The sequence below is a fragment of the Etheostoma spectabile genome, chromosome 10 (assembly GCF_008692095.1).
Source record: "Etheostoma spectabile isolate EspeVRDwgs_2016 chromosome 10, UIUC_Espe_1.0, whole genome shotgun sequence".
NCBI lineage: Eukaryota > Metazoa > Chordata > Actinopteri > Perciformes > Percidae > Etheostoma > Etheostoma spectabile.
Genome location: NC_045742.1, coordinates 16628434 through 16645238, shown reverse-complemented (window position 1 = coordinate 16645238; position 16805 = coordinate 16628434). Strand labels below are relative to the sequence as shown.

The following is a 16805-nucleotide window of genomic DNA, read 5'->3' as shown; positions in this document are numbered from 1 at the left end:
CACACACACACACACACCACTTGTACCCACTTTACATTAATACATTCATTACATTCTGACAGGTATGGTAGGTAGATTTTGCTGGGTGTTAGTAAGGTGATCTTAATGCAGTTACAATAAGGCATGACATGGACATTAATGGGATGCAACAAAAGCTAATGTAATGTAACACAGCATAAAATAATATATTAGAGTAAGACACAATGGGAGGAGAGGAGAAGAGAGGAGAGGAGAGGACACACCAGTCATAAGACTATTGTGATTTTTACGATTCACATACAGTATATAGCGTATGGGCACATGGGTGCTTACTGGACCACCAAGCAACCTGTTACACACTCACACACCTTGAAAGCAGTAAAGCTGATTGCTTTTAAAGTACAGCTCAACCATCTGCTTTGGGAGAAGCTTGGAGAAATACATAACAATAAATGAAGGTCCCTTATGGTTCATGCAAAGACTTGATTACCCTCAGGATAACCCTCACAAATACATCACATACTTTCACTATTAAAAAGACTGGCTTTTTATATCTACATTTACTGCTTTTAAAAAGGAGATTTAGTTAAAATATTAACAGATCTTACTTTTATACCAGATATATCCAGATTCATAGCTATAGCCTGCTTGGTTATATCTTTGCTATCTAAAGCTCTTTTACAGGCCAAATGTAGAAAACATCATTCAGTATCATTATAACTGGGGCCTAAAGTGACCTGTCACCAATGCTGATTGGTAGAGAATGTGGGAACAACGGAGATCACTCAACACTGATTAAATCCTGACAAAAATAACTGTATAGTACATCACTCATCCATATTCATCAAGCACGGTCATGAATCTGTTAAGTAATCACAGCAGGGAATAAGTATATAGACATGGGTGTGAACAATTTCAACAATACTGTATAATGTGCTGCAATAAATCACAAGCAATTTAACTAATGGGGTGGCTGCGGTTTATATGGAACAATATGAATGATACATTTAAAAAATAATAATTTTACACTGGCAATGGCACGGGCAGCTTTTCAGATTTTCTGTATTATGGGTTTCATTACATCATGTTACAGAGATAACTAGCCGTAACAATTCCTCTTACAAGAGCATTTTACTAAAATGAATGGAGTTTCCTCTAATCTGTTTAATATTTATTTCAAGACAGGAGACTGTGACGAAGTAAGATGGCTGCCTGGCAGTGAAAATGATGACTTCAGTGTTTCTTCTAGGATTTCTTTCAGAAGCAGGGGTTAAGTGTTGCTTAACTGGTGCTGAGGATTGCGCCGGCTGAGGCAGATCTAGCTAATTCTTGTCTCATTTGTGGTCTGATAAACAGTAAATTCATCAAATTCTGTTCCCCATATCCAAGCTGCAGCATCTGTCATATTTTGCATGAGCGCTCTGTTTCCATGGGAACACAGCCATCCGGGCTTTTGTCCCTGGGGTCAGAGTTTATCACTCTGCATGAGGAGAAAATTCTGTAGGCTACTTGTGTTGTTGATTATTTGGTTCTTATGACTTCACAAGTGATTGACATCCTGTCACTACCAGTTGCTCATCCTCAAAGTTGAGAGAGAGTGCACAACCGTTCGATTAAGTTCAGTGGCGCAGACAGCGCTACAGAGTCATGCTATTGTGCCTTCATGAAATTTCATGTATTTCTGAAGCAGCGGCGGCAATAATTCTAATGTATATAACTGAAACTCTGGGGTTAGTGGATTGATCAGGGACTTTTTGGACCAGCTTTGGTTGTAAAAAAAAAAAAAAAAGACTGACTCATCCCTCTGTCTGTTCGCTCTTTGCTCCCCTGATCTCTCGTTCTTTTTTCCCCTTTATCGGTGTGGATGCTCTCAATCTGTCACAGCGACTGCCTGACAGCATTATAATTTGCCTAAATTGAGCCATAATGCCAAATTAAATTTTGTCTCTAAACCAGATTAACCCGTATGACAGGATGCACATGTGTATTTGTGTGAGTGCCAGTGTGGATAATTGTGCATTGTCTTTGTATACAGCATGTATTTGCAAAAAAAGCCTTAATCCCAGGAGCATATTTTTGGAATAAGAGCAAAAAAATCCTTTTAAACACCGCCCATGGTGCGACCAGCCAAGAGAAAGCCAAACATACTGACAGACAAAAGCAAGTTCAGCATGTTGGGCGCAAACACCAATTAACAATCATTTTAAACCAGGAATGGAGAAAAAAGAATACATGTGACAGGACTTCATTGCCAAAATAGCAACAACAACATGTATGCATGCAAGATTGTTTCATGACATGAAACAATCTTGCATGCATTTATGGTAGTTAAGGACGTTTAAGGGTTTTGAGGATTTTCACCAAAATATACTAATATTTTTTCTGAAAGGAGCCAATTCATTTAAAACAATTTTCATCCAGATTTTAGTCCACATACACCCAAAGTGTTTGTTTTCTCTGTTAAAAAGAAGATGCTGACCAATGCCTAAGAAAAGCTTCCAGTAATAGGCTGTGAGGAAAAAACTATGAAGCAAATATGCTGCTCATTATGCACTGTAAATGGCTGCCCACTGCTCCTTTGAGGGATGGGTTAAATGCAGAAAATGAATTTCGCTACATGTACTGAATGTGTATGTGACAATAAAGAACCTTTACTTCAGAGTAATAATAACAAGGAATAGTTAAAATACAATAGTTGCATTCCAGTTGGTACTTTTGTAGTCCAATTACCCCCCAGATGTTTTGTTAAATTGATTTAGCTGTTTATTCATATCTACAATAAAGAACAAATGAATTCAAAGATTCTTTATTCATATATATAGAGAGTAAAAAACTAAAATAGCAATCCCTATGTACATTTATTCTCACTCTCTGTCAAACATGAGCAGGTGATCTCTTGTCTCACACCGACACACACACAAACCATCCCCTTCCATCATTTAACGTCTCCTACACTGTCAGTGGTTTGACATTCCTCCCTGGAGAGTGAACGTGGCAGGCCTGCTCAGACAGACAGTCAGACAGACAGACAGGGTTATTAAATATGTATTGCAGCGCAGTGATAGGACACCAGGGGCCATTAGCCATGATAAATATATAATCTGGCTCTGCTGCATATTTCAGCTTCCTGGACGATTGGCAGACCAGCATACAAGCCTTCTTATTAGCATCCCAATACTAAAATGCATCTCAATTAGACAGAGTGTCAGCTCTCATTTGGTGAGGCAGGAATCGAGATGGAATGAACCAATGTGTAAAAGAACAAATAAATAAATAAATAGGCACTCTGCCAGAGGAAGGGAGAAGGGGGGGGGGGGCTCGGTGTCCAGTGTGCTGGTTTGCTGATAAATTGTGTGTGAGCAGGCCTTAAACTTTAATCACTTCTGGGGCTGTTTAATAGCATAACAAGGCCAGTCTTTTTCTCTCAGAAACCCTCATTTTTCACTTTTTCCAAGATGTTTTGTTTTCTCTCAGCATCACCATTATCTCCCCTCTTCTCTCTCTTTATCATTTCAGATCTCTTGTTCCTTCTTTTTCTAACCAGCCTTTGTCAATTCCCCACTCCTCCGTTCCCTGTGCCACCTTCACCAATCATTATGTCATCCCTCTTTCCTCTCTTCCCAGTCTTGATTCCTTTATTTTCCCAAATATTATTCCCTTCTCCTCTTTCTATTTCCCTCCTGTCTCCCTTCAACTTTCTATCCTTTCCATCTCTGATTGTTCGTATGTTCTTTGTCTCTCTGCTACCTCTTTCTGACAATCTCTATCATTTTTGCATCTAAAGTTGTTGTTTTTTTCCAACAGGAGACTTCCACCATGTCAAAAATAAACAAACGCTCAAAATGATTCTTGGCATACATTTAAAACACACCAGGGTGTGACTAGAGTAAAGTATTTTCCAAATATTTGCATCCAAAACGGTTGCATGACAGTCATCTGCTTTTCCATATTGACATATTATTCAGGAGACTTAGTCTGCCAAAGTTGATGAGTAGCATTTTGACGCAAGGCCCTATATTCCTTTGCTCTTTATCCTGCTCTGGTTTTTCTACCTGTCATTCCCTTTTCTCCCTCTTCTGTTACTTTCATCGCTTTCTTTCCTCTTCTCACCCTTTCCTGGTGACAGAGTGTGGCTCTGAGTGTGTTGACAGCTAGCCAGAAGGCCAAGCCTGTTGTCGCAGCCCCTGGGGAATCAATCATCTGAGCCAGGATCAATACCAAAAGACCGTATCCTGGACCGGCCACTGACTTGGCTGGCAGCATCTGACTGATGAGGAGACCCTCTGCTACACTGGGCAAAAACAACATTCAAGGCAGTGCACACACCCATTTGGCATGCACCACTAAACAAACACTTAAATGCACAAATATACTCACACCTGAAAAAATACATACAAATGTGTTTTCTCTCTGTGTGCATGAATATCTTCTCATACACAACCTGCAATGTCTATGTTGGACAGAATGTGTCTACCACACCCCAGGATGTATCCCATCTCAGTCTGACTTGGACCGATGACTCAGAACGATTTTTGTCTGAAACCAAATTTGGTCTTCTGCAATGATTCACAGCCTATACTTCCAATTCTTCATTTTGCACTGCACAGCCCCGATGATGGGCCCTCTTATCGACGACAGTAGCACACTCCATCCATCACCGTGTAGTCCTCAGGAGGGGAAACCACCACTTATCAGCCCACCTCAAGCAAATTAGACAGACATAATAGGGCTGAACAGAGGTACACTGGTAAACACTTAGACAGGTGCGGAGGGTGTGATGTGTGCACTTCAAGGGTACAAAACAGACTAGATCATGTGTCCCTGGCAGTTATGCCAATTCTAGTGAAAATTGCATAATTGCAGCATTCTGAAAACACTTCCGGTCTTATCCGCCATCAGGTGATATTACTTTTTCTCCTTTGGCAGACCACAGGTATCACCTTGGCATTAATATGGATAACACTTATCTTTCTCTATATTCACCTCCAACACGTACTGAGGCATGAACGGTGTACTCATTTTCTGCTTGCAATAAGGTCCAGGGACGTTTTCAGTCTGGGTGGACAGAGAATGTCAACACCCAATCCCCAAGGACGAAAGAAAACCATCAGAAACTGCCAATGACTACAAACATAAGTTAAGGTCAATATTGTTTTATCCTTAGGACTGTTTATTGTCAGCAAGAGTGACTTGAATTGATCTTTACCAGTACAATAATTGGTTCCACTTCTGTCAATTGTAATAAGATAGCATCTGACCGGGCTGCATTGCACTGATTATAATGTCAGTGGAGGTGAACATAGTAGCACTGCACTTGTGTGTCCCAGCATCAACATCAAATAGCCATACAGTTTTCTTTATCTAAATAGAAAATATGTCCTGTAGAAAAGATCGTTTGGAAAACTAAACACAAATATCCTTGTTGTCTTTATTTGAATGCAAGCTGAAGCAGCATGTGAGTCTAAAGTAGGTTCATCCTTTATCTTCTTTACCTAATACAGACAAATAAATCAGGCCAATATTTACAATGCAAAATGATAGATATCATGTAACCTGTAGGGTCAAGTCAGTTGTATGTAACTGAACTTGACTTGAATGTGTGTGTTCGTTGCAGAAAAGCAAATGCAGCATCCATACATAAACACCAGTTTGTCCTTTCACCATTTGGCTGACGCGTTTATCCTGAGTGCTTTACTGGATTGCCCTCCAGGGAATGGAACATTACCCTTGCAGTTTTAGCAGCACCACACTTTGTTCCACTATACTGTACAAAGATTAAACCTTTAAAGCAAAGGACATCCTTACATACTCATAAAGTACAGTGGGAACAGCTGTCTGCCCAGTCCTGTTGCTGGGCTGGAATTACTTACTGTATAATAGACCTTTTAAATGTGATCCCAACCTTTAAGTGAGAAGGAACTAAGGCTCTAGAGGATTTCACACAGAATGAGTCAGTGTTTCTCTGGTAATGTGCAAATCTGGGACTGGTTTTTCCCACAACCGTTAAGTCTGCTATTTGTTAGCAGGTCAGTGCTGAGTTCTGTATCAGGAACAAATTACATACCTTGTTTCTGGAAGAGTTGGCTGCTGACGATTTCAGTCATGGAGGCCACCTTCTGTTTCTGGAGTTTCTCAGGGGGGATGCAGGAATAAAAGTCATGCAGCAACTCACTGGAGAAAGAAAGCAGTAGGCAGTGAAATCAGCAATCATCAAGATCATTATACGGGAAGAGCAACAGGTTTGTTTTCTTGAAAATGAGCACTATTTATATATATATATATATATATTTTTTTTTTTTTTTTTTTTCAGGAATAAATTCACACAGATTATCGCATGCGTTTTAATTTGGACAAAAATATCCTCGCTCTAACAGAAAAAAATTGGATTTTATTTCAAGACCGAAACTGCAAGGAAATCACTAAATTGCCTGTGTATAGTCGGATTTCTCTTAACATCATTAATTTGATTGAATGTAAAACGTCCTGCTTCAAATGCAAGCAATAACTCATTTTTATTTGGAAATGTGTCATTGTTAACCCCCCTTCATCTTTCACATGCACTCCCAAAGTGAATGGAGGTGACAGCAGAAGAAGCTCTGGCTGTCTGGGATATGTCGATAATAAAATTGTATTTATTACAATTTATTTACCCAACACAGCTGGGATTACCTACATTTTTTTAATCTGCACTTAGTAGTGAAGCTAGCTAGCTAGCTAAAGTTATCAATCTGCTTCACCAAAACTATCCCAAATTTTCTTCACCCCTCAGCCAAATATTAGCTAATTGTGTATATATTGTATGTTTCAGTTGTCTGGTCTTGGTCTTTTCTTGGTCTCGATACTTTCTTGGTCTGTTTTTGGTAATGAATTGGTCTTGGTTTAAGTGGTCTTGACTACAACAATGCTGATTAATATAATTTTTTCAAAGATCAAAAACATACATACATAAAATATGCTACCACTAAAAGCAAAGTGTAGTATAGATGTGAGCAAAGCTGTGCAGGCTGCATTAAAACAAATAAGCTAAAGCCTAAACGCGCTTTAATGAAGACAGGTTTTAGAATAATTAAAACAGGCGTGTTGCAAGCTCTGATGCCACTTAGAAAGATTGAATGCTCAGAACATGGCAAACCCTCCGTCTCTATGTTTTGGTCTGTCTCTCGCTTTGTCTCTGTCTCCTTAAATTATGCCGCACAGGTTACAGAAGCACTTTCAGTAATGGTATAAAAGAATGAAAGGCACCACCTCTGCTGCCAAACACTTTTAATGTGCATGAGCTGTCTTGAGGCCACGTTGGGGCACAGTTTAGACTTATCAGGCCCATTGATAATCTGAGCTGAATTTAATTAAAAACCCAAAATGTCAGACTACTCCCACATGGACATATACATGTACAAAGGACACCTGGAGCAAACAAAACACAGGCATAACTAACAATGTCTGCGTTTGCACCACTCGGCAGATCAATCTACAATACAAGGGGCAGGAATGAGACTACACAGAGGCTAAGACAAAGCTTTGATGTCCACCTTAAGTGCAGTGATTGTAATTCACATAGCTTGCTTTTGGAAACTCTGCCTGAGGCAATTCTGATCAGTAATGCAATGGGGACCTTGCTTTCAAGTTTAGATGGCCCGGGTATATTTGTGCGTGTGTGTGTGAAGAAGTACAGAAGACAAAAGCAGTGAGTGAATGTGTGTGGAAGAGAGGGACAGGAAAAAGAACAACATAAGGCAAGAATGTGTGTGCTGGATTAAGGCCCCTCATCACCTTTCTTCCTGTGTATGTGTGTATTTGCTTGTGTGTGTTTGTGTGGCAGGTGTTAAAGCACCTCTGTGACATTGTGTTGACATCAAGTCACACCAAGGACTGAGCTGGCAGATGTGGCTAATCCACAAACACACAAAAGCACACATGGGTCACAGAAAGGTGAAAATAGAAATTATGAGGATGAGTGTGTTTGAAATGGAACCTGGTCAGTCAAAAAAACACACATTCCTTTTGATCAAGTAACAAGGTCGGACAAAGACAATATATCCACGTTAGCTTCTGAATTTGCTAAAGGACAAATAAAGTGCCTGAAATTTCCTGGTTGAAAAAAAAGTGTTCCAACTGGTGAAGTTATACACCGAGGTTATTTCCTAGACTAAACTGCATATTGTATGTTTTGATTTGGGGTCAAAGTGAGGTTAAACAAGCCATTCCAAGTTGTTATGCTCTTCAGGAGGCTGAGAATAAACCCGAGAGAAGAGGTTCAAATGCGTTCTGTTTGAAGGTTTCACTCAAATTGTCAATTCACTCAAGGGCAGGAGGCGCAGGGTGTGTTTGAGTGTATGTCCTTGTGTACATGTCAGTTTGATGAGATTTTTATCGCCTGATAAAGAAGGTACGGCTCAACCAGGATGAAATGTGTGAGGGACAGAAGAATAGGGGTCACAAAGCCAAGATGAAAACTTCAGGAACTTAAAGCTCTATATATTACTATCTGTAGGTGTGTGTTGTGTGTGTGTGTGGGTGTGGTGTGTGTGTGTGTTGGGGGTGGGGGGGGGGTCTGTCAGGGAGTCGGTGTGTCTAAGGAAAGCTTACCTGAGGAGTTTGGCATCAAACATTCTCAACATCATGCAGGACTGTTGGCAGGTACTTCAGTGCAGCAACCTGATGGCGCGCGCCACACTACACACACACACACACACACACACACACAAAAGTTTATGCAATCGTGTGGAAGCTGTTAGTGAACAAAAGGTGATTTGGTCATCAAACTCACAACTGTGAGAAAGTATCTGCTGTTGTTTCACAGGGCCACTCGATCTGTTTTTATGTCTGCCTTGGTGTAAGCAGTTAGAATGAGAGGAAGATATTAAGCAGCAGAATACTGATATAGTCCGAATCCGGTTGAGAGATCCCATTAGAGGTTGGAGTATGGGGAGGAGCAGGAAGATGAGACTATGAAAGTATGTATGTAAAGGTGAAGGTAAAGGTGTGCAGAGTGAACATGCATAATTACCCTGAGCAGCAGAGTGGTGGTGTAGTCAGTTCTCATCAGACTGTTTATGGACTCAAAGAGCCTCCTCAACGAATCCTCAAACTCTGCCTGCTCCTTCCCCTCGTACAGCCTAGGATGACAGGAGGAAATTAATAGAAATGCAACAGAGGAAACAGAAAAGGGTAGAAAGACAGAAGCATGACACGAGATTGAAAAAACATGACGTGACATGATTAGCAAGAAAGATGGTGGGAAGGATCGAGCAAGGAATTGAAAGAAGACAGAATAGAACAAGGGGGAGGGGGATGAATAATCAGTAAGGGTGGAGCGTGGAGACAGAAGACAGTGTCAAGGATGGACAATTCATTCAGGGTTTAGTTCACAGTCTCTCTTAGATTTGCTTCTTTCCTTTGCTTGTACCCTTTTTATCGTCTGTCACCGCCATCATTTAAGCCTGAGTTTGTGTCAGAATGTTTACATCTAGTCAATGTTTTAAAACCCAAAGGATTATTGTGCAAAACACGCCAATGCTCTACCCTATATAGGAACTTGCTGCTTTTCTTTTATGCAATTGGAATGGCATGGAAGATCTGCCTCACATCCACACATTTCATAAAGAAAGCTTATTTTGCAATGACTCATCCCTGTTGTGCTTCCACTACTTAATTATGCATTGTTATCTAAGAACATTTAGTAGGATAATACATAATAATGACATGATAATTTGGTATATAATAACTCACATCTTTCCTTGGAAATCTATTTTGATTGTGACTCCATAACAAACCTACCTTGTATTATTCCCTTGACAGAGTTTATTCCCGGCTTTAAGGCGTTCTGTTATTTCTAAAAACAACCGGTGACTCCTCTAGGATGTAAATTATCCTGCAGTACTATAGTTGTTTTTCATCCCAGTTTAAATTGATTCCAAGTTAGTAATGATAATGTTTTCTAACTTATCTTCATTTGAGCCAGTGTTTTCTCTGCACTAACGCAAAGTAATCTAGCAACAAGTGAATGAACAGCTAGATCCTAGTGCTTCTGTGGAAATGGGGCATCTACTGAATAAGCTGCAGTTCCTCACTTCTTTCAATAATATGGCTGAAAATGAATTTAACATGAAGGTGCTATACTGCACTTTAACCTTCAAGTCAATATTTAATTGTATTAATGAAGCTGAAAGACCATGACAACAAAAGTGTCTTATACTGCCTACGTTACAGTAGCTAATGATAGAGATACCCAGTACACACTTGCAATTCAATGCACGACACTATATTATAGGGATTCAGCAAACGAATGGCTAACTGATGTTGCCAGGGTAAAACTAAACATTACAGACTGCAGTGATAACAATCCTCCTCTGACTGTGTTGCTGCAATACCCACACATTACTCTACCATCCCTTCAGTCTAACTCCCTCCACCCCAAGCAAACTTCTCTCTCATCCATCTCACCGCCCATTTCCTTCCCCTCGTCTCCTCACTTTTTCAGGGTGATTCAGTAGATCTGTGCAGTTGTTAATTACAATAGAAGATATAAGTGCTGGAGGGAAGGATTAGCATGTGGAACACTGTGAATTTAGCATGTGGGGGGAGGGATTACGTGGCAACACATGGAGGTATTATCACAGGGCTATTTGCAGAGTACAGTTATGATTATAGAAGCATTGTCCTGCTTAATCCAGGGTGTGTGTGTGTGTGTGTGTGTGTGTGTGTGTGTGTGTGTGTGTGTGTGTGGTGTGGGTGGGTGTATAGAGAGAGAGATAATGTCTAGATGTGTCAGGGTAACTTGGTGTGATAACACCGGGTCACGCCACACATATACCTACACTTCACGAAAAAAGTTATAGTACAGTAAAGCAGGTACACCGTAGGGTACCACTTATACAACTTGAAAGATGTATGTGGAACCAAAAATAAGCCATGGGTGTTGTTACAACTTACACACACACCACACACACACACACACACACACACACACACACACACACACACACAACACACACACACACACACCACACACAACACACACAACACACCAACACACACCACACACACACACCAACACACACACACACACACACACACACACACACACACACGTCATACTAGCTCAGTTAACTAATTCTGGAAACAGATGGAGAGAAGAGAGAGAGGGAGGACAGGCAGTGAATCAACAGGGGGAGGGAAATGAGTGAGGGACACAGGAAAGGTCTGAAGAACGGAGGGCGTGGGAGGGATCGTACAGAAGGAGGATGGCTCAAATGCATGTACATTACATTACATGTCATTTAGCTGACGCTTTTATCCAAAGCGACGTACAATTGCTATATATGTCAGAGGCTGCACGCCTGTGGAGCAACTAGGGGATAAGTGTCTTGCTAATGGACACATTGGTTCATGTATTGCAGTGGGAAATGAACCCAGATCTCCCACACATATAGCCATCACCACCCAGTAGTTGTATGAGGATGACATGTGGTGGTAAGAAGAGGAAAAGAAAAAAAGAGAACGAGGAAAACATGTCCCCTGTGAATTATGAAATCCCTGTCTAATCAAATCATTCGCAAATCTCCCCTTGTTATGATTTATAATTGCAGTTCCCCCACTGGAACAATCAGTCAAAAAGGTTATCTCAGATTTGGCCAGATTTGAAAGGCATATATTTTGCATGACACATTTTGAGTGAATACATTGTGCAGTGACCAACATTGCTCTGATGCATCAAAAAGTATAATAAAAATGGCATTGCTTCTCTAAGGCTGATTAGTGAAACTTTTAAAAAGAAATACAAGAATGCTGCAGTGAGTCACACAATTACCTCAAGTATTGTCAAATCCTATTTGTGTTTAAGAGTTTATTCATGCAAACAATGGAACAAACATTGTAGACCCACTAGGGCAGTATAACTCATTAATATAGTAAAGCTTGGGATTTCTGTATCCGATGGATGGAACAGAGTCAACAGTCTACCTCACTGTGATTGCATTTTTTCACATACTTTCATAAAATGACCTGTCACATTCACACAGTTACACCTTCATACCTGGAAGCTGCCCAGTACAATAGTCTGATCTGCTGGCCACTAAACGGTTGGGTTTAGGGCCTTGCTCAATCACACCTCAGTGGTGGTGATGAGGGAGGGACAAGCGCTGCTCTTTCACTTTCCCCATCCAGACTTTATCCTGTTGGCGACCTCCTGGTCCCAAGCTCGCTTCTCTAAGCTTTAGTCCACCACTCCCCACTCCCCTTCATGTCATGAACATTATTTCTCAATATTTTAGGCTATGCTTTAATTATTTTTATTATCATTATCATTATATTTATTATTATTACTTGATATCACATCTTCCTATCACGAGATAACACAGTACGAGAGCCTTTGTGATAACTTGAAAGGATTACATAATCATTATGTAAGATTTCATTGGAAATGGAAGTAATAATAAGATCCTTTATTACTGAGAAATGTTTGTATTAAAAACAGATCCCTATTTTTATGTAACAAGATTAATACTATTTGCTTCCATAGGAAGAAAGTGTGAAAAAATTTAAACCAAAGTACTGAAGGAAAGAGAAGAGGTGAGATTTAAAGATGAGGGGAGGGATGGAAAGAAAGAGGACGAGGTGAGACAGAGGAGAAATATAGGACATAGTGGGTGCTTCAGGGACGGAAAAGAAACAAATACATCTGATGAACCAGACTACAGGGAAGTAATGTGAAAGATATAGAGCGTGAAGGACAGAACAAAGGTGAAGGAAAGAGCAAGATCTGGTACAGCGGGCCTTACATATTTTTGAAGCAAACATCACACATTCCTAATAGACTTTGCATGAACATGAAGCCAGTTTGACAAGCTAATAAATCTTCAGTGCCGCCTATTTAACTATTAAAAACTGCTGGTCTTGATGGTGATGATGATGGAACCTTACAGATGCAGTGGCTCCCTTGAATATCTGATTCAAGGTTGGCATGCCAAGGCGTTATAGGAGGAGAAATTTGCTGTGAAAACTGTAGATGCAGAGCAAGTTGAAGTTGTCAACTGCAGGTAGTTGGGGGATGACAGATAGAGGAGGAGAGAAAGAGAGTGAGATTTATCGGTTCAGAGATACCCAGGGGAGGCTGGCAACTAGAACTCACTCAATCCAAGAGCAATGGAGCCACAAACAAACACACACACACACACACACACACACACACACACACACACACACACACACACTAATGCATCCGTCTAGTGTGTGCAAGATCTATACAAATCCACACACACTGAATAAACAAATACAACCACCACATTGATAAACAAACACATTCATTTCGATAAACAAAGCCCAAGATGCCAACCAGAAGATTAAAAAGACAGACCTCATTGACCAGTGGAATTCAAATGACACACACACAAACACACACACATTCTCAACTCAGTTATACAACCATTAATACAGTGCTTCTAACACAATAACAATATACATATTACAATACACACATTGCATTCTTGAACTAGAACTCAATTATGTACACAATTGTGTCTTATAGAGCAAAAGCACACAGACACACATGTACTCAAGTAACCCATAGGCAAGACACATAACACTTGCTGTATATCATATTTCTGAACTGTCAGCATCAGTTCTTGCACTGCAGTTATAAATGGTGTTTACATTTATTGTATGGTGCAGCTCTTGGCTCAGCACACTGGGTGTCTTAAGTCTATCCTGCAGGAACTGTGTCTGTCTGGTGTTTCGTTGGCTACCCAGAAGCCCTGCCCTGTCATTAGCTCTCATTCAGATGCTGCACTTCATCATCAATGCTTATTAGCAATGTTAGTGCTTTAATCAGCAGCCTTTTCTCGCAGAGCTGTCAAAAACGATTACTCTTGCAGTGTCACTGGGCTCTGTGTGTGTTCAAGGATCTCTATTTACATCCCTGTAGGTTCAAAAAGAAATTAGTAGTAATTATCATAATGATCAGTCCACAAACACTCACTGGGAGTAGAGCATGCGTGAGCGGACGATGAACTTGAAGATGTACTCGAGGGCTTTAAGGGTTCGGAGGATAGGCTCACACTGTTCACCTCTGCTGGACACATCCAGATACCTCTTCAACACCGACATCAGCTTTCTGAGAATGATATGAGAAAGAGATGAGAAAAACAGAGGGTTGGGAGAGGAAAACAAATCCAGGCACAAAGAAAAGAGAAAAAAAGAAAAAAAAATTCTAAATCATTCAGACAGAATTGTCATTCCTTTTCTGAAGCTCCACAAGTCACAAACTCTATTTTTCACTTCCATAGAGCAGAGAGACAGAGTGCAACAGAGTGAGAGTTACAGAACTAAAGGCACGAAGACTGGCAGGGATGTCGAGGTGGAAAAATGGCAAAATAGTATTTCACACCTCAACAGATGTACCTTTCACACAGCTCACACATAGTTTTATTTGCCCTCAGATGCATGGTGAAAAAATCCTCCAACACATGCGCACCCCACATCCGTCTTTAGACACAGACATATTCTAGTGTGTCAAAGCATTTAGGGTTGTGGGTGGCACAAAGTTCAGTCCAAGTTTATGACCTACCAGCATTTCTCTGCCCAATCTCTGTATAATCTCTATGACATTAAATACTAGCATATTCCTAACACTGTGGAGACTTTTGGCTTTATAGCGGCTCTATTTCCAGGAAATGGCAGCAAGAGATCACCTACTAACTGGTTTAAAACTACCCAATCCCCTTTAACAGTAAAAGTCTCCTTAAAATTAACTCTAATCTGGCCTTACTGCAGGATGGCCTTGAAATTATTACCAACATTACAACTACTTAGTCTTCCCTGGTTTTGTTTTGGTGAATGGCTTAAAGGCAAGCACAGGAGGGTTTATTCTTTTTTGAAAGTAAGAGATATGGAGTTTAAAATGTAGTGAGAGGGAATTAAAGAGTTTTACATAATAGCCTCTAGGCTGATAGGCGTTAAGCTGCGTTGACCCTCTTAAAGAGGGTGAACACCAACACACTGGCAGGGGAGGGAAGATGGAGGGACAGATGAGTAGATGGAGTGAAGAAGAGACAGCAAGAGCCAAAAAGGCAGTTCACAGAGCAGGAAGAGTCAGAAATGCTTTTAATTTCCTAACTGAAGCTTTGGCAATGCTAACAAACGTTGTCTCTAGTGCCCACTGAATCAAGTTAAGTGAATTAACAGGGAGTAAGAAGCAGATACAAGTGTTTGGTGTTCATGCCTGAGTGCTTTAGCTGCTACTCCACAGAGAGGCAGGGCTAAAACGCTAATCCTGTTCAGTCAAGTGCTCCAAAGGCCAACACACACCTCCAGTGGCTGGCAGATGGATACAGCAATGTATTAACGTTAGATCTTCAGGTGACAATTTACCACAAAGGTTATCTTGTTTACCTATGGCATGGAGAATGGCATATGCATGTGTATGTCCATGTATGTATTTCTGGTACCGTACTTTAAGCTGCTGTGTCTAACTTTTTAGGAACCACAAATTAGTCGTTTTTTTTCACTCGTTGGCATAGTATTTTAGAGATAATCTAATCATTATTCCAAAGAGGTGGGAGAATTGCTTTATGGAAGATCATGTAGAGAACGTTGCTGATAGACTGCTTATGTTTTCACACAAAATAAGTATGGTATGTTTTTTGTATGTTTGTGGACATGAAGTCTAACACTGTCAAACCTTAATTAAGTACTCAGCTGGCATTTTATGGAGCCCAGAGTAAAATGATATAAACCTTAAATAGCCAATTGAGCTCGGCGAATGTGGCAGATTTAATAAGAAGATGTGTTTGCTTACTTAAGACATTAATAGGATGGTTGCATCAGCATACTGATTTGCAACTGAGATTTATCCACTTATTACATTTTGTTCTCATCCACCTTAGGTGTTAGTCTGGCTATTACCAGACCAAGCCAAGCTCAAAAGCAAAATTGTGAACTGAAGCAGGAGAATTAAACATGCAGGTTTCCAGACCGAGCTGCAGGGCAAAATCCAATTTTTGGCAGAGTGGGCGGGGTTTACCCAGTCTACTTATATGTTGCTTGCCTACAATGTTTATATTTGTCTTGTTGCTTCTTTCATAGCAGGATTGCTTAAAATGTAAATATAAATGTGTCTTTCCTTCCTTGTCTAATTCACATTAAGTTTTCTGATGAGAAACGTTGTAGAAACTTCTGATGCAAGACACTCATTGCATTAACAATTGTGCCTTTCATTGTCTTGGCTCATTCAGGAAGCGCATACAAAACGTAACAGAATGACATGAAAGGAAGTGGGCTGTGATCCATGAAGTAACCTACTTGTAGGCCAGTGTAGCGCTGAAATGCTGCTTGATGTAGGCCTCCAACACTGTGTTGAAGTGCTGAAACTTTCTGTCAGCGATCAGACCTATGATGTATATCTGGCAGACAGAAGGGAGAAACAGAATGGAGTGGGTTACTTGTTTACATAGCTGCAGACATAAGGCAGATAAGAATTTAAGTACAATCATCTGATAGACAAGTCTATTTGGAGAAAGATGGATAGGTAGACGCAAAGATGTCAGACTCGATACGCACAGAAACAGCCTGTCATGAAATCAGTTGCATCTGTTGACAAGCCACACACACAAAGAGTAACACATACAACATTATCCAGGTAAACACACACCACGCACACTCACCAAGGCATCAAACACAAGGATGTCGTAGTCGTCAGTTTGAGAGTGTTCCATCATGATGTTGAACAAGGCATCCAGAGTGTCCTGCAGAAACTATACACAGACAGACAGACAGAGGAGAGGTTTGGTGAGAGCGCGCGCTTACACACACACACACACACACACACACAC

General features: G+C 40.5%; 1 protein-coding gene across 1 annotated transcript in view; it reads right to left on the bottom strand.

Annotated features, from left to right (window-relative positions):
* Positions 1 to 16805, bottom strand: part of dock2 (dedicator of cytokinesis 2) — a 130433-nt gene that overhangs the window by 61050 nt on the left and 52578 nt on the right. Inside the window, 7 exon segments of the mRNA XM_032527996.1 lie at positions 6044 to 6150; positions 8566 to 8589; positions 8591 to 8634; positions 8987 to 9095; positions 13955 to 14089; positions 16276 to 16376; positions 16638 to 16727. Coding sequence (XP_032383887.1) covers positions 6044 to 6150; positions 8566 to 8589; positions 8591 to 8634; positions 8987 to 9095; positions 13955 to 14089; positions 16276 to 16376; positions 16638 to 16727 — 610 coding nt within the window.